Source organism: Anolis carolinensis, chromosome 2 (assembly GCF_035594765.1).
Source record: "Anolis carolinensis isolate JA03-04 chromosome 2, rAnoCar3.1.pri, whole genome shotgun sequence".
Lineage (NCBI taxonomy): Eukaryota > Metazoa > Chordata > Lepidosauria > Squamata > Dactyloidae > Anolis > Anolis carolinensis.
In genome coordinates, this window is record NC_085842.1 from 143,340,537 (window position 1) to 143,362,242 (window position 21,706).

The 21,706-nt window shown below is 42.4% G+C and overlaps 1 protein-coding gene across 1 annotated transcript in view; it reads right to left on the minus strand.

The window, feature by feature from the left end:
• Nucleotides 1–21,706, minus strand: part of cfap52 (cilia and flagella associated protein 52) — a 38,824-nt gene that overhangs the window by 14,422 nt on the left and 2,696 nt on the right. Inside the window, exons 2-6 of the mRNA XM_003217159.3 lie at nt 20,046–20,245; nt 18,926–19,062; nt 15,602–15,730; nt 14,310–14,409; nt 8,658–8,774 (exon numbers count right to left, since the gene is read on the minus strand). Coding sequence (XP_003217207.1) covers nt 8,658–8,774; nt 14,310–14,409; nt 15,602–15,730; nt 18,926–19,062; nt 20,046–20,245 — 683 coding nt within the window. The remainder of the gene's footprint in view (nt 1–8,657; nt 8,775–14,309; nt 14,410–15,601; nt 15,731–18,925; nt 19,063–20,045; nt 20,246–21,706) is intronic.

The following is a 21,706-nucleotide window of genomic DNA, read 5'->3' on the forward strand; positions in this document are numbered from 1 at the left end:
TTAGATAAATACTTCTAGTACATGAGCTGCATGTGTTACCCAATAGTCCAATCATCATTTACCATTCTTACTGATTGCTGGTAGTGATTTGCATATATTCTTAATGCTACTACACTGACACTATAATCAAGCTTGGAGCACTTTCACAGTGGGTGATTAGACTGACAGGTCCAGAACCAGTTTGAGCCGAAGAACTTGCCAATAACACCCACCCCCCTCCATCTCCAAAGAGATACACATCAGTACACCAGAATGTGAAAGGGGGCGTCCAATCAAATTGGTAGATGACACCAAATTAGGAGGGATAGCTAATACTCCAGAGGACAGGATCAGAATTCAAAATGATCTTAACACATTAGATCTGGGTCAAAACTAACCAAACAAATTTCAACAAGGACAAATGGTACTACACTTAGGCAGAAAAATGAAATGCAAAGATATAGAATGGGTGATGCCTGGCTCGACAACAGTCCATATGAAAAATATCTTGGTGTTTTTATGGACAACAAGTTGAACATGAGCCAACAGTGTGATGCAGAAGCTAAAAAAAGGCAATGGGAATGCATCAAAAGGAGTATAGTGCCTAGATCGAGGAAAGTCATGGTGTCTCTCTATTCTGCTTTAGTTAGACCTGACCTAGAATACTGTGTCCAATTCTGGGTACCATAATTTAAAAGAGATGTTGACAAGCTGGAAGGTGTCCAGAGAAAGGCAACTAAAATGATCAAAGGTCTGGAGACCAGGCCCTATGTGGAGTGTCTTAAAAGCTGGATATGTTTAGCCTGCAAAAGAGAAGGTTGAGAGGAGACATGATAGCCATGTATAAAAATGTGGAAGGATGCCATAATGAAGAGGGAGCAGGCTTGCTTTCTGCTGTACTGGAAACTAGGACTCGGAGCAATGAGTTCAAATTACAGGAAAGGAGATTCTACCTGAACGTTAGGAAGAACTTCCTGACCGTACAAGCTGTTCAGCAGTGGAACTCTCTACCTCAGAGTGTGGTGGAAACTCCTTCCCTAGAAACTTTTAAACAGAGGCTGGATGGGCATCTATCAGGGGTACTTTGATTGTGCTTTTCTGCATGGTAGGGGGTTGGACTAGATTAATCATGTGGTCTCTTCCAACTCTATTAGTCTATGATTCTATGAAAGGTAGGAAAGGAGGCAATCAGTTACTCTTCCTAGGGGGCCAATTAACCTCCTACTATCAAGTCATGTTCTTGGAGCATTTCTCAGCACACTCACCTTCCCCACCCTGACCCCTTTCAGATTCTTCATTGTGATTCAGCAGAGACAGGCATTGCAATATGCTCCTTGATCTGGGATACCTTGGCATGTGCTACAGTGCATTTTTGACAGTGCTCAGACTTCCTCTAGACTATTTTGTGCAGGCATGGGCAAACTAAGGCCCGGGGTCCGGATGCGGTCCCCTGGGTGCTTACCTCAGGCCCTCCTCATTTTCCCTGTCCTCTCTTCATAAGGATGTGGTGGCCCAGCACATTCTTATGCAGAAAGGATAGGGGAGGAAGGCACGCAGCAGCTGAGATCCCTCTCGAGTGCTCTCAGCCACTGCGTGTCTCACCCTCTCCTGGCATAATGCTGAGAGAACAGTCTGAAGATTGAGAGAGGAGGATCGGGGAGGAGGACTGGGGCAGTCACTACATGCTTCATTTTCCTCCCAGTATAAAAATGCCAGGAGAACAGCCTGGGGATGACCCTGGCCCTGCCCACCCCCTCTCAGCCTCGCCCTCCCCCTTCCAGGCCTGCCCCACCCAGTATGTGCCCGGCTGCCCTCCCTCCCAGCCCGGTCCACCCAGGGTGGTCCACAATGCGGCCCCAAGACAAAAAGTATACAATGGGGCCCCTGGTGGCACAGTGTGTTAAAGCGCTGAGCTGCTGAACTTGCGGACCAAAAGGTGCCAGGTTCAAATCCTGGGAGCGGAATGAGCGCCCGCTGTTAGCCCCAGCTCCTGCCAACCTAGCAGTTCGAAAACATGCAAATGTGAGTAGATCAGTAGGTACTGCTCCAGCGGGAAGGTAATGTCGCTCCATGCAATCATGCCGGCCACATGACCTGGAGGTGTCTATGGACAACGCCAGCTCTTCGGCTTAGAAATGGAGATGAGCACCAACCCCCAGAGTCGGTCACGACTGGACTTAACATCAGAGGAAACCTTTACCTTTACCTTTATACTCTTTAATGAATGCTATACTGCACCATCGCATGCCATCGCAGCATGAAATCAGCTTCAAACTACATTCAGTGAAGAGGAGCCCTCAAACAATGGAAAGGCAAGGACCAAATACTAAATCTAGAAGAACTGCTTCATTCTCCTGTCAACATCATCCATCTTAATGTGAATGTGGGCTATGACTCACATTGAGTCACACCCCACTAGTTATAAAACACAAGCTGGGAGAGTACAACTCTTTAATATTATTATTTAGAATGCTATCTGACAACTGTGTGTGGGAAGGGAGAGAGGGAGCAACAGTGTATCTAGAGCAGGGGTCCTCAAACTTTTAAAGCAGAGGGCCGGTCCACAACCCTTCAGACTGTGGAGGGGCCGAATTATCATTTGGAAAAAAAAAACAGAACAAATTCCTATGCACACTGCACATGTCTTATTTGTAGTGCAAAACAGCAACAACAATGAAAGAACAATACAATATTTAAAAATGAAAACAATTGTAACCAACATAAACCTATCAGGATTTCAATGGGAAGTGTGGGCCTGCTTCTGGCCAATGAGATAGTCAAGTTAATTAGGATTGTTGTTGTTGTGTGCCTTCAAGTCATTTCAGACTTTGGGCGAGCCTAAGTCTAAAATTATTTATTTATTCATTTACTACATTTATTTACTACATTTATATCCCGCTCTTCTCACCCCGAAAGGGACTCAGAGCAGCTGTATGTACATACAATATATTATTAACATAGCACAATATTAGCATTATATATTACTATATTGAACTATACCACTATACTGTAATATTATATGTAATATATAACATATAATAATTATTATTATATGGTATTATTATTAGTATTATATTGTATAACATTATAATATTATTATAAATATTATATGTATATACAATATATTATATTATTTAAAATGATATAAAATATTATATTATAAAACTGAGGGCGGGGGCCAGGTAAATGACCTTGGAGGGCTGCATCCGGCCCCCGGGCCTTAGTTTGGGGACCCCTGATCTAGAGTCAAACCTGTAGATTGAAAGCAAGAGCAATATCTAGCCAGCAGGTTTACAGCTTTAAGAAATATATTTGCATGCATGCATAAACTGAAGACAGGGAACCAGGAGTGTGGTACTCCCTTGTTATTCCACACACCCCTCATGGGTAACCCGGGGCACAAGAATAATAGTGAGGTATGTGAACTCACATGATCCTCCAACCTCTTATCAGTCTCTCCTTTCTACATCAAGATTTAAATTTTCAGTGTTACTTTTTTTTCCCATGCTCCCTTTCTTTTTTTATCCAGTGGATTGACATTGGGAATTCAAAAATATTGCCTTTGAATCAGTCTTGTTCCTCCAGCACAAACCTTCTCTTTTGAACTCATGATGTTAAGCCTTCTTGCTTGTCTTTCCTGTAGCTACACCACAGGAGAGGAATGTAGATTAAAAACATTGAGGTTTTTTTGTTTGTTTTTGTCTAGTTGTATTGATCCCTCCCTACATGCTCGACCTTTTACTATGCAATCCTGATGATCTTTCAGTTTCTTCAGCTTGCCTTTTCTGTGCAACGTTTTATTGCACTGCAGCAGAGATATCTGGATTGAGGAAAACTACTTTGTGTGGTTGTGTATTCCTCCCATGTCTTCACCTCTTTAGTTTTCTCCAAACATTTTTACAAGGCTGAGCTTTGCTTGGTTGCAAAGATGAAACAAGAAAAGGGATGCCTCTATATGGCTAAAATCCTTCTGCAAGAGGTTTTACATCTAACTGGGTAGGGTGGGGGCCTCTGGTGGCACAGTGTGTTAAAGCGCTGAGCTGCTGAACTTGCGGACCGAAAGGTGCCAAGTTCAAATCCCGGGAGCGGAATGAGCGCCCGCTGTTAGCCCCAGCTCCTGCCAACCTAGCAGTTCGAAAACATGCCAATGTGAGTAGATCAATAGGTACCGCTCCGGCGGGAAGGTAACAGCGCTCCATGTAGTCATGCCAGCCACATGACCTTGGAGGTGTCTACGGACAACGCCGGCTCTTCGGCTTAGAAATGGAGATGAGCACCAACCCCAGAGTCGGTCACGACTGGACTTAACGTCAGGGGAAACCTTTAGCTTTATGGGTAGGGTGAGTCAGTTCTGGTTTTTTTGTTTTTATAACTACTTTGGGTCCAAAACAAATGTCAACAGTGAAGCAGACTTTACATAGGCATATGAAAGCACTTAGAGGTTTCTAGGAAAGCTAATAGCCATTTTTCAGTTCAGGAAGGCTGAAATCTATGCCTGATCAAAAGTGACCCTGTGGCTCTGCCCATCCTTTCTTTTAGTGCTGTCTTCCTGACATGAATTTTGATCAAACTATCTGCAAGTTGTCCTACTAGCAGAGGCATTCAAGTGCCTATTTTCCCATTTGCAAGGCAAACAGCTGGGGAGGGGCTCTCAGAGAGGTAATACAACCCCAAATCGGAAAAGGAGATGTATTAAGAGTCTTTAACTCAAACAGAGAGTGGCTTCTGCACCTTTTTTAATTAAAAAAAATAGAACACCACCATTGAACACCACCATTGAAAATGGGGAAAGCAAATCTATATTTGACAATGTCTAATAGACAAGAAATCATCTACAGCTGAAAATTTCCTCTATCTATCCTATACGCTCATATATAAGTCTAGAAATTTTTACCAAGAAATCAACCCAAAAAAAATCTGTTGATTTATCAGTGTCAGTACTCTACGGTAACATAATTCCTATCAAAAAAAGAAACCATCTCTTTCTTTGAGTGGAGTGGAAAAAGTTTGAGCTTAGTTTGTCCCAAAAGAACCTGAAAGAAGCACTAATTACGGTCTCCATCACCTTTGACCTTTTTGCATGCCTCGGTGGGAAAAAGGAAGCAGCAGCCTGGGGTGGCTGTCTCCCTGAGGTGACATTGGTGCTTAACCCTTGACTTATCCATGGTACATATCAATAACCATGGTACACATCAAGAACCTGACCTTGACTTTTACGTAAGATTGACTTATACATGAGTATATACGGTAGTTAAAAGTCAATTGATCTGTCGTATCAGGTTTCTTACTCCCAAATATAAACTATTTTCTGTATGTTCATTGCACAGTGGTAAATGTAAGGATGTCAGTATTTTTCTTAGCTTGATTCAGCTACTATGACAGCTTTGTTTTAATAGACATTTTGAGGATCCTGCCCAGTGGGGCAACAACCATTGGATACTGTGTCAAATGAAGCAAATCATACACATGTGGGTTCTGATTCCTGATTGCTCAGTGAAGGTTCATGAGGAGCCAAATTGACAACATCATCTGAATCAGCACACTGAAAGGCTCCTTGTCAGAAAGGAAAATGCCCTTAAGTCTGATATGAAGGCTGAAAAGGAGTGGGAGCCAACACATCACACCTTCTTATCAGATATCCCTTTTGTCTAATACTGTACAAAAATAGTCTCGAGTCCTTATGCTTAGCAGCAGAACCCATGTTCTGTATGAAGATATCCTATTCAGTTAAAACGCCAGGTAGCTGGCCCTTGGAGAGCTTCTGTCAGTCAGAGCTGGCAAAACTGAACTCAGCAGCCTAGTGTAAATCACCCTCTGGTGTTTTTATATTTGTTTGCACAGACTGGCCATCTCTTCTCTGGAATTCCAAAGTCCTAATTATACCAAAATCCCGAAGTATCCAAAGGTTGGTTAAAATAGTGACACCTTTGCTTTCTTATGGTTCAATGTACAAAACTGTTTCATTTGCAAAAACATTTAACAATTTTATATATGTAGGCCATGTGTAAAAGATGTATATCTATATATATAAAAGGATAAAAAAAAATTGGCCTAGGACAAAACAACAAAACTACACATCCCAGAAACACTAAACTTGGCAACACAACCCCTCATCCATGCCTCTACGTTCATACAACAATAAGAAAAGAAAAACAAAGTCCTAATTAGAGGGAAACGAATAATTGTTTTTATCCAATTGTTGCCAGTTACAAGGCTAAGCTCTGCCCACTTGGTCTCCTAGCAATCTACTCAGCCCAGGGGACAGGCAGAGTTACACCTCACTTAGGCCTCTTCCACACTGCCTATAAGATACACATTATCTGATTTTACCTGGATTATATGGCAGTGTAGACTCAAGGCCTTTCCACACAGCTATATTCCCCATTTATAATCTTATATTATCTGCTTTGAACTGGATTATCTTGAGTCCACACTGCCAGATAATTCACTTCAGTGTGCATTTTATACAGCTGTGTAGAAGGGGCCTCATATAATCCAGTTCTAAGCAGATAATATAAGATTATAAATATACAGTAGAGTCTCACTTATCCAACATAAACAGGCCGGCAGAACGTTGGATAAGTGAATATGTTGGATAATAAGAAGGGATTCAGAAAAAGCCTATTAAACATCAAATTAGGTAATGATTATACAAATTAAGCACCAAACATCATGTTAGACAACAAATTTGACAGAAAAGGTAGTTCAATGCTCAGTAATGCTATGTTGTAATTACTGTATTTACAAATTTAGCACCAAAATATCACAATGAATTTAAAACATTGACTACAAAAACATTGACTACTAAAAGGCAGACTGCGTTGGATAATCCAGAACACTGGATAAGCGAATATTGGATAAGTGAGATTCTACTGTAATATGAAATAATTACTGTGGTAATCCAGTCCAACCCAATTCTGCCATGGAGGACACAATCCAAGCACGCCCAACAGATGGCCACCCAGCCTCTCAATAATAATAATAATAATAATAATAAGAAGAAGAAGAAGAAGAAGAAGAAGATCATACAATCATAAGGTTATGAGACACCCCTAAGGATCATCCAGTTCAACTTCCTTCTACCATGCAGGACGACACAAACCAAGCACTCCTGACAGATGGCCATCCAAGATCTGCACAGTAATAATACAAATCGAATCATAGAATCAGACAGTTAGGAGAGACCCCTAAAGGCCATCCAGTCCAACCCAACTCTGCCATTGGACGATACAATCCAAGTACTCCCAACAGATGGCCAGCCAGCATCTCAATAATAATAAGAACAAGATTATCATACAATCCTAAGGTTAGCAGATACCCCTAAGGATCATCCAGTTCAACTTCCTTATATCATGCAGGAGGACACAATCCAACCACTTCTGACAGATTGCCATCCAATATCTGCACAATAATAATACACATCGAATCATAGCATCAGACAGTTAGGAGACACCCCTAAAGGCCATCCAGTCCAACCCAATTCTGCTATGCAGGACACAAACCAAGCACTCCCAACAGATGGCCACTCAGCCTCTCAATACTAATACTAATACTAATAATAATAATAATAATAACATCATCATCATACAATCCTAATGTTTGGAGTGACCCCTAAGGATCATCCAGGTCAACTTCCTTCTACCATGCAGGAGGACACAATCCAAGCACTCCTGACAGATGGCCATCCAGCCTCTACATAATAATGATGATGATGAAGAAGAAGATGATAATGATGATAATAATAATAATAGAAGCATAGAATCCAAGAGTTTGGAGAGACCCCTAAGGGCCATCCAGCCCAACCCTTTCTACTATGCAGCAGGACACAATCCAAGCATTCACAACACATGGACAACGTATAAATACTATACAATACTACACAGGGACATAGACCCCCCTCTACCTTCACCACTTTCACAGTACACAAACAACCAAATGCATACTAAACATAAAGACAACCATACAACAGACATTCAATACCACCACTACCTCAACAATTTCTCACCAACACCACCAGACAACGCCACAGCAATGCGTGGTCGGGCACAGCTAGTTAAACATAAATGAATTCCATGTTTAGACTTGGGTCCCATTTCATAAACTTTTTATGCATATGCAAATGCAGGTATTCCAAAATCTTTAAAAAATCCAAAACCCAGAACACTTCGGATCCCAAGCATTTTGGATAAGGTATACTCAGCCTGCATTATTCTCATTTTAAACTAACAAATTACCACTGCCCAAACACACCAAGATGTAGAAAAGTTTATAAAGAAGAAAAGGTAACAGGCTGTGCAACCTAGAGAAAAGGAGGTTGTCAGGACATCAGGTTTATCAACTATAAGTATCAGATCAGCAGACCTCTTAGCATAGCAAAAAAATTTCAGCTATCCTCATTGGCGATCAATTGATTGGATTTGCTTATTATAAAAGACCAGATTCCATACTGCAGCTAATCAAATGGGCATGTCAGATGCCGGCTCAGTCTGTGACCAGCCAAAAGTATGTTTAAAGAACACAGCCAAGGTAAAGGCAGAAGAGTCACAGACTGAGGTGGCTTTATCAGGTTCTAAGTAATTTTGTACCTACTGATTTTTAGCTGGGATGCTATAGTAATTGCAGGCACTACAACTACTTGAGCGTCTACCAATGAGATGAAGAATAGAATAACCACTTACCAGGCTGAATTTATCCTTCACTGGACCATAATCACTCATCAATGTGCTTTTTGTATTGAGTTTCACGATATCACCAGTAGATGTGCCAATACAGAAGTATTTGTCATCATCAGTGATCTGGAGAAGGAGAAAGATTAAAGGCATATACTACACCCTCACTGTAATGAAAAAAACATTGAACTAGCATACCACAAATTTCTGGCCACTTTCTCTTTTGAATAACACTTTGTAACGTGAATGTTGTTCCTGGGCTATAAATGTCATTTCCTAATTGATTCTATCATAAAAACATGGAAAAGGTTTATTAAACTGGAAAAACCTTGTTTTTACGCAACATCCTGCAGCACATTTTTCTATAGTTTTTCAATTAATATCTCATAGAATCTCAAACAATTCAGTAGTTTGTGGCTGCCAAAAAATGAAGTTTCTGGAGTATAACAACTACTTTCAAAGTACAGCACAATTAAACAGGAAATAACACTTTCAAACTAGGAACAGAAAAATTTTCAAATTTTGTTACATAATTTAATGAGCTAAAGACAACTCCTATGGAAAAATAATAGACCTCACGGAAAACTAAGTGTTTATTCAAGTCCTGTTACTGCCATTGATGATGTTCAGTGTATTTATTTACTTAATACATTTACAACTGTGACTTCTGAAAATATATGTTACTGAACATCAATCCAAAACACATTAAGAATAATTTAACAAAGAAAACAATTATTCAGTGAAAATGAAGCACAGCATAAAGATAATTGAAGAATAAAATATAATAAAATGTTTCCTTTGGTTTGAAAGGACTCAAAAATAAATGCCCACACAGCTGTAAGCGTAAAGCAAATCTTCCTGGGGAAGAATGACCAAAACATTAGGTGCAACAAACAAAAAGGGTGCTCTGAAGATTTCCACCAGCATTGTTTCATAGAATCATAGAATAGTAGAGTTGGAAGAGACCTCATGGGCCATCCAGTCCAACCCCCTGCTAAGAAGCAGGAAATCGCATTCAAAGCACCCCCGACAGATGGCCATCCAGCCTCTGCTTAAAAGCCTCCAAAGAAGGAGCCTCCACCACGGCCCCGGGGAGAGAGTTCCACTGTCGAACAGCCCTCACAGTGAGGAAGTTCTTCCTGATGTTCAGGTGGAATCTCCTTTCCTGTAGTTTGAAGCCATTGTTCCGTGTCCTAGTCTGCAGGGCAGCAGAAAACAAGCTTGCTCCCTCCTCCCTATGACTTCCCTTCACATATTTGTACATGGCTATCATGTCTCCTCTCAGCCTTCTCTTCTGCAGGCTAAACATGCCCAGCTCTTTAAGCGTAAAGCAAATCTTTCTAATAGCAGAGGGACCTAGAAAAGGAATTCTAATGAAGATTTCAATTAATGAGAAGGTACATTTTTCACATGCACGTTGAGCCTTCTGGACTCAGCTTTGACAAAAGTTATTGCTTTTACTGCTCTAGGGATGACATGGAAGATCCCTGGGATGACTAAATGGGATATTTCAGTCCTCTGATTTTACTGTCTCCCAGCTTTGAGCCTTTTTACAGAATGGTTATCCGAGGGTCTTCTGCCTCCCTTTAGTCCCTATACAAGCTGAAGCCAATGATTGGAGGTTTATGCATCCTGGCAGCTCCTGACAGGAAGGTATGAGTAGAAGACCTTGGAAATCCATTAGCCTCCCGAAAATACTATTTTCCTTAAGAAAGCCCTTTCCAATACATCCTGCCTGCTCAGTCGTTTAGTCGTCTCTGACTCTTCGTGACCTCATGGACCAGTCCACACCAGAGCTCCCTGTCGGCCATCACCGCCCCCAGTTCCTTCAAGGTCAAGCCAGTCACATCAAGGATACCGTCCATCCATTTTGCCCTTGGTCGGCCTCTCTTTCTTTTTCCTTCCATTTTCCCCAGCATCGTGATCTTTTCCAAGCTTTCCTGTCTCCTCATGATGTGGCCAAAATACTTCAGCTTTGCCTCTAATATCCTTCCCTCCAGTGAGCAGCCGGGCATTATTTCCTGGAGGATGGACTGGTTGGATCTTCTTGCGGTCCAAGGCATTCTCAGGATTTTCCTCCAGCACCACAGTTCAAAAGCATCTATCTTCCTTCTTTCAGCCTTCCTTATGATCCAGCTCTCACATCCATTAGGTTACTATGTGGAATACCATTGCTTTCACTATGCGGACCTTCGCTGCCAGTGTGATGTCTCTGCTCTTCACTATTTTGTCAAGGTTGGCCATTGCTCTCCTCCCAACAAGTAAACGTCTTCTGATTTCCTGGCTACAGTCTGCATCTGCAGTGATCTTCGCACCTAGAAATATAAAGTCTGTCACTGCCTCCACGTTTTCTCCTTCTATTTGCCAGCAGGGCCGCCCGGAGAAAATTTAAAATATTAAGCGGGGGTGGGGAAAAGCCCCCCCCCGCCGGCGCCGCGGGAGGCGTGGCCATGTGTCGTGGGAGGCACATGGCCACGCCTCCCGCGGTGCCGGTGGGCCCCGCCTCCCGCGCCCTGGCCCCGCCTCCCGCTCAGCATCCCCTGGCCCCGCCTCCCACGCAGCGTGGGAGGCGGGGTCAGGGTGAGTAGCGCGGGAGGCGGGGCCAGGGTTGGCCCCGCTTCCCACGCTACTCACCCTCGCCCGTCTGGCCTTTTCCAGCTGGCCAGACTGCAGCGGAGGTCCAACCCTGGCCCCGCCTCCCGCGCTACTCGCCCTGATCCCACCTCCCACGCAGCGTGGGAGGCGGGGCCAGGGCACGCTGGGCGGGAGGCGGGGCACCGCCCTGACGGTGCCCCGCCTCCCGCCCAGTGGGCTCTGGTCTAGCCGGCCTAAGTTGCTGGACACAGGCGCAGATCGCCCAGCCGATCTGCGCCTGCGTCCAGCAACTTCAGCGCTTTGCAGTTTGGTGCGGCGCGGCGGCAGCGGCGGTGCTACGGGGCACTGTCGAGGCGTCGACAGCGCCCCCTAGCGGCGTGCGCCCGAGGCCGCAGCTTAACGGGCCTCATAGGACAAACCGGCCCTGTTTGCCAGTTATCAATCTTGGTTTTCTTGACGTTTCACTGCAACCCAGCTTTTGCATTTTCTTCTTTCACCTTGGTGATAAGGCTCCTCAGCTCCTCCTCGCTTTCGGCCATCAGAGTGGTATCATCTGCATACCTAAGGTTGTTAATGTTTCTTCCAGCAATTTTAACTCCGGCCTTGGATTCCTCAAGCCTCGTATGTCGCACGATGTGTTCTGCGTACAAGTAGGGAGGGTGAAAGTATGCAGCCCTGCTGCACTCCTTTCCCAATCTTGAACCATTGTTCCGTGATCTGTTCTTACTGTGGCTACTTGGTCTTTATACAGATTTCTCAGGAGACAGACAAGGTGACTTGCTATCCCCATACCACCAAGAACATGCCATAGTTTATTATGATCCACACAGTCGAAGACTTTGGAATAGTCAATAAAGCAGAAGTAGATGTTTTTTCTGAAACTCCCTGGCTTCCTCTATTGTCCAGCGGATATTGGCAATTTGGTCTCTCGTTCCTCTGCCTTTTCTGAACCCAGCTTGGGCATCTGGCAACTCTCCCTCCATGTATTGCTGGAGTCTGCCTTGCAGGATCTTGAGCATTACCTTACTGGCATGGGAAATAAGTGCCACTGTATGGAAGTTTGAGCATTCTTTAGCGTTTCCCTTTTTTGGTATGGGGATATATATTGATTTTTTCCAATCTGATGGCCAATCTTGTGTTTTCCATATTTGCTGGCATATGGCATGCATCACCCTGACAGCATCACCTTCCAAGATTTTAAAGAGCTCAGCTGGGATCCCATCGTCTCCTGCTGCCTTGTTGTTAGCAGTGCTTCTTAAGGCCCATTCAACCTCACTCCTCAGGATGTCTGGCTCTAATTCACTCACCACACCGTCAAAGCTATCCTCTATATTATTATCCTTCCTATACAGATCTTCTGTATATTCTCGCCACCTATTCTTGATCTCTTCAGCTTCTGTTAGGTCCCTGCCATCTTCGTTTTTGATCAAGCCCATTTTTGCCTGAAATTTGCCTCCAATGTTTCTGATTTTCTGGAAGAGATCTCTTGTCCTTCCTATCCTATTGTCTTCTTCCACTTCCATGCATTGCTTGTTCAAAAATAGTTCCTTGTCTCTCCTGGCCAACCTCTGGAATTGTGCATTTAATTGGGCGTATCTCCCCCTATCGCGGTTTCCTTTCACCTTCCTTCTTTCTTGGGCTACTTCCAGTGTCTCAACAGACAACCATCTTGCCTTCTTGGTTTTCTTTTTCTTTGGGATGTACTTTGTTGCTGCCTCCTGAACAATGTTGTGGACTTCTGTCCATAGTTCTTCTGGGACTCTATTTATTAAATCTAGTCCCCAAAATCTATTCTTCACCTCCACTGCATATTCACTGGGAATATTTTTGAGATCATATCTAATTGGTCTGTGTATTTTCCCCATTCTCTTTAGTCTAATTCTAAATTTTGTAATAAGAAGTTCGTGATCTAAACTACAGTCAGCTCCAGGTCTTGTTTTCACCGACTGGATGGATGTCCGCCACCTTTGGCTGCAAAGGATGTAGTCAATCTGATTTTGATGTTGACCATCTGGTGAAGTCCATGTGTAAAGCCGTCCTTTAGGTTTTTGGAAGAGAGTGTTTGTTATGCACATTGAGTTTTCCTGGCAAAATTCTATCAGCCTACGTCCTGCTTCATTTTGTTGTCCCAGACCATGCTTGCCTGTGATCCCGGTTATCATTAGCATTCCAATCTCCTGTAATGAGAATAATGTCTCTTTTTGGTGTGTTATCCACTAAGTGCTGCAGATCCTCGTAGTACTTATCTAATTCTGCTTCTTCAGCTGCTGTGGTTGGGGCGTATGTTTGGATCACTATGATGTTAAATGGCTTGCCTTTAACTCGAATTGAGATCATTCTATCATTTTTGGGGTTGTATCCAATCACTGCTTTCGCAACTTTATTATTATTAATTATGAAGGCTACTCCATTTCTTCAGCGTTCCTCTTGTCCGCAGTAGTAGATCTGGTGGTCATCTTTTGTGAAGTGGCCCATTCCAGTCCATTGCAGTTCACTGACTCCCAGAATGTCTACCTTTAATCTTGACATCTCACCAATAACCACATCCAGTTTTCCCTGGCTCATAGATCTTACATTCCAGGTTCCTATAGTGTGTTGATCTCTAGAACATCGGATTCGTCCTTCACCTCCAGCACCGTCGGCCATTAGCCTTCCTTTGAGCTAACTGCGTCATCACATCTGGGGCTAGTTGGACTAGTCCTCTGCTCCTCCCCAGTAGCATTTAGACCATCTTCCGACCTGGGGGTCCTATCTTCCGATGATATACCGACATTTCTCTGGTTATACTGATCCATATAGTTTTCATGGCAAGAATACTGGGGTGGGTTGCCATTACCTTCCCCAGGGATCGTGCTTGGTCTGACCTCTCTGCCATGACCTTCCCGTCTTGGGTGGCCCTGAACGGTATAGCTCATGGTTTCATCGAGTCACTCAAGCCCCAGCACCACGTCAAGGTAACGATCCAAGCTGGAGTTCCAACACATCAGTACAACTAAAAAACTCTCTTCCTGGTTTGAGATGCCACTTCCTTTTATACTGTAATTTTCATACAAGCAAGTATCTTACCATAATACATGTAACTATTCTTTTCAGCTGCCCTGTGTGACACTCAGTTGGTCGTATTTTCCTGTTGGGCAGGTCCAGTTCCCATACTCGAATGGTTCCACTGCAGCCAAAAGAGTTGATTTCAAAATCAATTGCAGAGAGAGTGTGTCATAAAGCACTTCAGTACAGTACTAGGAAATGCCTTTCCTGTTTTCCTTTTACCCCACCAAGGCCTGCCAAGAAAGGTATGTGGCAACTTACTTATTATTATTATTATTATTATTATTATTATTATTATTATTATTATTAATGACACAGCAAACAAGATAGATATGCTGGATTTCGTATCACAAAATCACAAGTTGAACACTTCCCAAGTGTCTAGGACTGTGTGATGTATTTTTGGATGATGCATGCAGATCCCAGTAGGGTGGCCTTTTGCAGTTGGCAGATCGTAATTTTGTCAATGTCTATTGTTTCCAAATGCCGGCTGAGATCTTTTGGCACGGCACCCAGTGTACCCATCACCACCGGGACTACCTGCACTGGTTTTTGCCAGAGTCTTTGAAGTTCAATCTTGAGGTCCTGATAGTATAATATATTATTATTATCATTATTATTATTATTATTTCTCCCACTTATGTATTGTTGTGGCATATAAGGAACTTAAAAACTCATTCTACTCTCCTGTAGTCTGGAAGTGGGGGATGCAGACACAGTTTGTTGATTAGATCATTTCATACTGAGAAAAATCCTGAGCACAGCATCATCCACTCAGAAGTCACATCATTTTCTATGGAAGCTGCCTGCAATTGTTGATATATAAGTAGTATTCACTCAAAATACAGCAAGCCTCAAAGAAAATGAAGGTGACTGTTAAAGCCAATGATTGCATGCTATGGATGCTGAAAGAAAGAATCTAGCAATTTCAAAAATACACTTATTCTAGTATTTAAAAGGCCACAGTGCACAGTACAGCAATTTTGCAATGCCTTCTGCACATCTGAGTGTAAACACTGTAAATGTTATAGGAGGCATCCAATGTAAAGTCCCACTTTTTAATCACAGAATCCTGTAATTTAGGACTTCTTTGATAAAGGGATAGGCTGAAAACATGCCAAAATGCATGTCTGGAACACTAGCACATAATTACAGTGCATTTCTCCATTGCCACTGTCCAGAAACACTGAAACTATAGCTGGCTCTTTCACTTATTTATTATTTGTGTCACTGAGATCAGCAGTTTTAGGGAAACAAAAAAAATCCTATCTAAAATGAAATTGGTGCCTTTTCCCTGAAACATCAAGTCATACCTTCCAGCACTAATGAACATCTCATCCCTGCAGTTGGAATATACCAGTGAAGTTGGGTTGGGAGCACTACGTGCAGAAGCAGGGCTGCCACAGATTGCTTCTTTCTTTTGGATACTCCACACCACTATGCTGCCAGACAACAGAGAGATTTTTAAAAATTATTTTGACTTCCAAGAACGATGAATTAGAAGTACTTCCCATGCAATTCAGTTTGGGATTTTCCTCAACTATGCATCCATGGAATTGCAGGGTGAGAAGTACAACCAAGTTTATTCACCTGCCAACAGTAAGCCATAGTTTTGTATTTTTGAACACAATCACAAAAGGGCCTTAATTCACTTGTAGATGGGGAGAAAAGTCACATTCTGTTTCAATGTGCAAATACTACCTAAACATGAATTCAAGCATATGCCAAAGGTTTATATTGCAAGGGTAGGCATCCCTCCAGAGATGAATATTCCCCCATACCTCTCATAGGCCACATTATTATAGTTGGGATGTACCAGAAGTAACACTGCATTACTTCCAGCTGCCATTTTGCCTTTTTAAAATGTTTACATTTGTTGGGGAGGGGAAATGCAAACTGTCCTTCTAGAACTGAGGCATTTTAAGTGAACTTGCAAATTGTTTGCATTAGCCCAGGAAGCATGAGCCCAAGACTCCTTAACTGTCCATTCACTTCACACTAAACCAGTGGTTCTGAATCTGTGGGTCCCCAGATGTTTTCGCCTTCAACTCCCAGAAATCCTAACAGCTGGTAAACTGGCTGGGATTTCTGGGAGTTGTAGGCTAAAACACCTAGGGACCCACAAGTTGCCCTAGACCCTTGTTTGATAGGAGCGTAAGCTGACACAGAATGGGATGAAAGCGAGTGGTATAAGCACATTGAAAACAGAGGTATCAGGTGAGAATAAATCTTATCTAGACTGTTCCTTCGCACGTCATGTAGCAATACAATCTTTATCATGAATTTGCAGCCCAATTCACAGATCAACTATGTCATCTAACAGGTGGAAAAATACTGACTGCAACAACAGTGCCATGACAGGAAACAGGTACTGCAAGTACATACATATATAGATTTAGGAATAGGCTACCAATAAAATCCAAGCCAAAGCAAACATATGTTTTAGCACCTCCCTGCACTCAGTTTTGGGAACGGAAATTAAACTATTATAAGAAACTGTAATTTTCAGCAAAATCTGCTGTAGCTTAACTGATCCTTTAAAATACTTACAGATTCCATGGAACATTTTGCAAGTATAAGCTCTGTATACAGAAGTACTCTGGACATCAGCATGATGATTCTGCCAAGACTAACTACACAATCTGTGACCCTCCAAGCCAAACACAGCTTACTGCTCAAGTCTTGCAAGATGCCAGATATTTAATAACTTCAATTTTATCAGTCTCGAACAGGCAACTTAGGCAGAAGGCTACTGAACCATCTGAAGGGCTTCAAATACTGCTGGTAACTATGTTCAGATTGGTATGCCAAATTCAGGCAATTAAGGTTTGAATTGATATATGATATCTTCCACCAGTTCTAACTCATAGGAAGGAAAAGCAGGCCAATAGAGGCTAGGGGCATACAGTGGGTCCTTGGTATCGTCTGAGATTTGATTCCAGAACTCTCATGGACCCCAAAATCTATGGACACTCAAGTCCCATTACATACAATGGTGTTCCTCATATAAAATGGCAAGACCAGGGTTTCGTTTTTGTAACTTTTTTCAAACAGTTTCCAGCCAAGGCTAGTGGAATCCATGGATGTAAAATCCATGGATATGAAAGGCTAACTGTATACATACAGATACAACAATCACACCTCTCAAAGGTAGAAGAGGAAAAAATCATGACATGCAGGCTTCAGTAACTGCGGACAAGAATGTAGATATTTCAGTCTTGCTTTTTCAACATTTTTGCATCCTCTCCACTGCATCAGTTTAAATAAAAACTTGGAATTAAAAGGCATAAATGTCTTGTTTGCTTTATCATTTGAATTGCCCAAACGTTTGTGAAGATTTGCTTGGTGTTAGTCCATATTTTCATTTTCCCTTATGACAGGAACTGCAATCATGTGGCGCTTCAGAGGTTGTTGAACTGTAAATCGCCACATTCCTGACCACTGGTGGCACTGGCAAGGACTGCTGCGAGTTGTAGTCTAATAGCAACTGGAGAGTCACATGATTCCTGCCTCTGCCTTAAGATGTGTGTAGAAAGAAAGGTGGAGGTAAAAGAGCAGTTCAGCAGAACTTCAATTGTCTTTTTATATCACAGGAAAAAACTAGGCAATGTAATAATTTTTGATACAGATTTAATTGCTTCCTTCTCTTAATTAGCTATACTGATACAAAAACCTCCTAAATCCCTTCCTCAGCTATCATAACCTTGGCTCTAGGGTGGCCCCTTCTCATGTAAGGGCACCGTCCCCTCCAGCAACACAATCAGCAAATACTTCAAAGTGATATCTGTCATGCCTTCTCAAAAGGAGAAGCATTGCTGACAGAAGCTGCTGGTGCCTCTGAATCGCCTTGAGTGTGGCCTTATAAAATTGAATTACTAAATGAAGCAACATCAGCAGTAGATTTTTTGTTCCACGCCAAAAGGTAGCAATCAGGCAAAGCTATTACTGCGCAGATGCAGGATATTTTTAAAACTCACAAGACTTCGAGACTACATCATTGCACAATCTTAGATTTTTATTTTTTAAGGTCACAGAGTCACATAGGGAGGCATTTGAATGGATTGGGAGGAGCCAGCCTTCCTTGGTGTGAAGAATCAAAGCACAGTATTTTCTAAATGTGCGAACTGTAGTAATCAGTTCATACGTTTAATCAGGGATCAGTATACATCCCAGCTGAATACAGTATGCATCCAGTTCTAAAAAAATGAGATGCATACTGATATAAGTGTTCTCTAGAGGAATTTGTAGGTCCCCTTAGCATTAGGTACAATTTGACTAGAGTCATGCTGGAGAACTTAGAGAAAGATGTTCCCTTAGATTAAAAAAGCAGCATTTTTGTTTGTGGTTTTTCACTTTTCTGAGGAGCTGTGCCTCTAACCCCAGTGAATGTGGAGGGCTGACTGTATTTTAACTATTTCTCCCTAAATACATGCATCACCAGAATAAACGAGTAAAAAAAAAGGTGGTAAAATTTTCCCCCTATCAAATTTGCAGCACAATGTACAACAAAAATAGAACTGAAAGAGATTTGTGGAGCTCTTTCCCGATTGAAAACAGGATAGTGGTATTCTACACATTTGACTTCTGGTTTCAAAAAAATGGTAAGAAAAAGAAAATTACTTATCAGTGAGTATTACCTTCCATCATCCTGACCTCCCAATGATACTAAATAAAGGTCATTTGGAGAAAAGGCAAGATTTTCAATTTTACCCTTGTGAAGTGACAATCGAGCCCACATCTCTTTTTTATTGTAGTCCCATAAGATGATATCAGCCTGGGGTATGAAAAACAAAGAACAGCATGACAACAGCACTTTAGTTAACTCCACAGCTTGTAAGGCGACATGATTTGGAACAACATGAACAAAACTAGTGTAAAAAGCCATGAAAAGTGTTTCTTGCCATACATGAGTGCAACTACTCTTTGGATCAATCACAGCCCTATTAAGAAAGACAGCCCTATTGATTACAGCAAACTCCCATATCACAGTCAAATCACAGGATGAAGAATATACTTAAACACACACAGCAGAAGCACTAAAATGCATGGCTTGACATGGTCGCTATCTGAAAATATTCAACTTGTCTTCAGTTCAGGGGTATGCAGACTCAAGCACTGTTGGCTATGTGCTCAGGTTTACATGTGTACCATGCTCTGAAGGAATTCAGAAATACAGGACTCATGCCTCTGAGCCCCTAGTTTTCTGAGAACAGCCTTGCATTATACCCCTTCATCACTTATGCTTTCTTTGCATCATCCCCATGGAAATGAACATCTTCATCTATGCTCCAACCATTAACTCAGTTGAAAACCCATTTTTTATTCAGTCTGATCAACAATAGGACTGTTCACTGCTTTGACAGGACATAAGCATGCAAACCTAAAGGTCTTTTTCCATGTCAGTAGCGACCTGAAAAACTGCAAGTCGCTTCTGGTGTGAGATAATTGGCCATCTGCAAGGACGTTGCCCAGGGGAAGCCCAGATGTTTGATGTTTTACCATCCTTTTTGGGAGGCTTCTCTCATGTTTCTGCATGGGGAGCTGGAGCTGACAAAGGGAGCTCACCTGCTCTCCCTGGATTCGAACCGCCAACCTGTCAGCAGTCCTGCCAGCATAAGGGTTTTACCCACTGCACCACTGGGGGCTCCTACCTAAAGTTTAAAAATAACTAGAAACTAGATTTCAGAGTCAGGCTTTCCCCACGTTATCAGAGCAGTTACTGAGAATCAAAAACATTTTTAAGGATCCCTGATTCACCTTGAAGCCCATAAATGTGATCTGACCAGAGGCCACGTAAGATCCACTTGCAGAAATTGTGACACAGGATACATTGTTGGTATGCCCATGTAAAAACTCTTGAGTGCGAATGTTTATGCCTTGGACAATTACTGTACAGCCCAGAGGGTAAATGAGGTGCTCCCGATCCGGGTGGCAGATGAGGCCACAGGGGACATGCCCTGCAAACAGGAGAACAAGAAAGAGGAAAGTTAAGAACCACACGATTGAGGAAGAACACTGACTGTGTTGTGGGAATTAAAGTTTCTTTGATACTTTGCAATGGCCAGAATATTGTTGGGGAGTTATAAATGCATTATGTGCCCTAGTTATGATGTTATGCAGTGACTCCCATCCCAATTCCCACTTATCAACAGGAAGACAGGGACAGTACTCTAAATTTTGTATTTAATGCTAATAGAGCTTGGAGCTCTAAGGCGGCGGGGGGGGGGGGGGGGGATCTATAAGCCTTGAGTCCTAAACCATTCAGAACAAATTGGTATGTTCAAGGCACTGAACCTAATCACAGCTCTTTGTATATATCTCCAAGGCACAAAACATTTGAAAACAGCTGTGTTCACAGCCAATATCAAGGTAGTTGCAGACACTATTTCTGACTGAAACTGTGTCCAAGCCTTGTCCTATCCCACTGCTGTCAACTGAAATTTTAAAGTCTGGCAGTAGCAGGGAAGGAAATCAATGGCTTGTTAGTCCCAGATTTAAATTGTGTACACACAAGTTTTAAAGCACACTGTAACCTAGGGCCATCTTTCTATTGGATCATCTAAAAGGCACATACACAAGGTGTCCCAAAAAAGTATATACTGTACATTATTTGACAGTCAAAATTGTGTAGTTGTTTCAGCGTTGGACTATGACTCTAAAGACTAGGGTTAAAGTCCCTGTTTGCCCATGGAAACCACTGTGTGACTTTGGACAAGTCACATTCTCTCAGCCTCAGAGAAAATCAATGGCAAACTCTTTCTGAAGAAATCTTGCCCAAAAAACGCCTGTGATAGGGTTGCCTAAGGGTCAAATTAAGCCAGACTGACTTGAAGGCACACAACAACAACAACGGAGCTATGGTGGTTATGTGAAAGCTAAGTAAATACAGGAATCTGCAGGATGCAGCCATATCACCTAAAGAGGAATTATAATGCTATAATTGTACAGTAGACTCTCAGTTAACCAGCACCCATGAGTGAATGGTAGTTTCTGGTTGCTTGAGAGTTATTAAAAACAGGCCTAAGTATTATAACACATACAATACCATACCATAAACTCTGTATTGCCTTGATGTTAATATTGAAATACAGTAACTAAAAGACAAATTCACCTGCATGTAACACTGTTTTGCTGTATTATACAATGACATGTATTGTATAATTGATGCCAATAAGTTTCTGGTCTCAATTCAAGGTGCAGGTTATGACCTACAAAGCCCTTAATGGTTCGGGCCCCACCTATTTTCGTGACCGCATCTCCCCCTATGAATCGGCACGGGCTCCAAGATCAACTGGGGAGGCCCTCCTCTCGCTCCCACCACTGTCACAGGCATGATTGGTGGGGACGAGGGAGAGGGCCTTCTCAGTACTGACTTCAGTACACCCTACCCAGAGAGATTAGGCAAGCCCCTACACTGT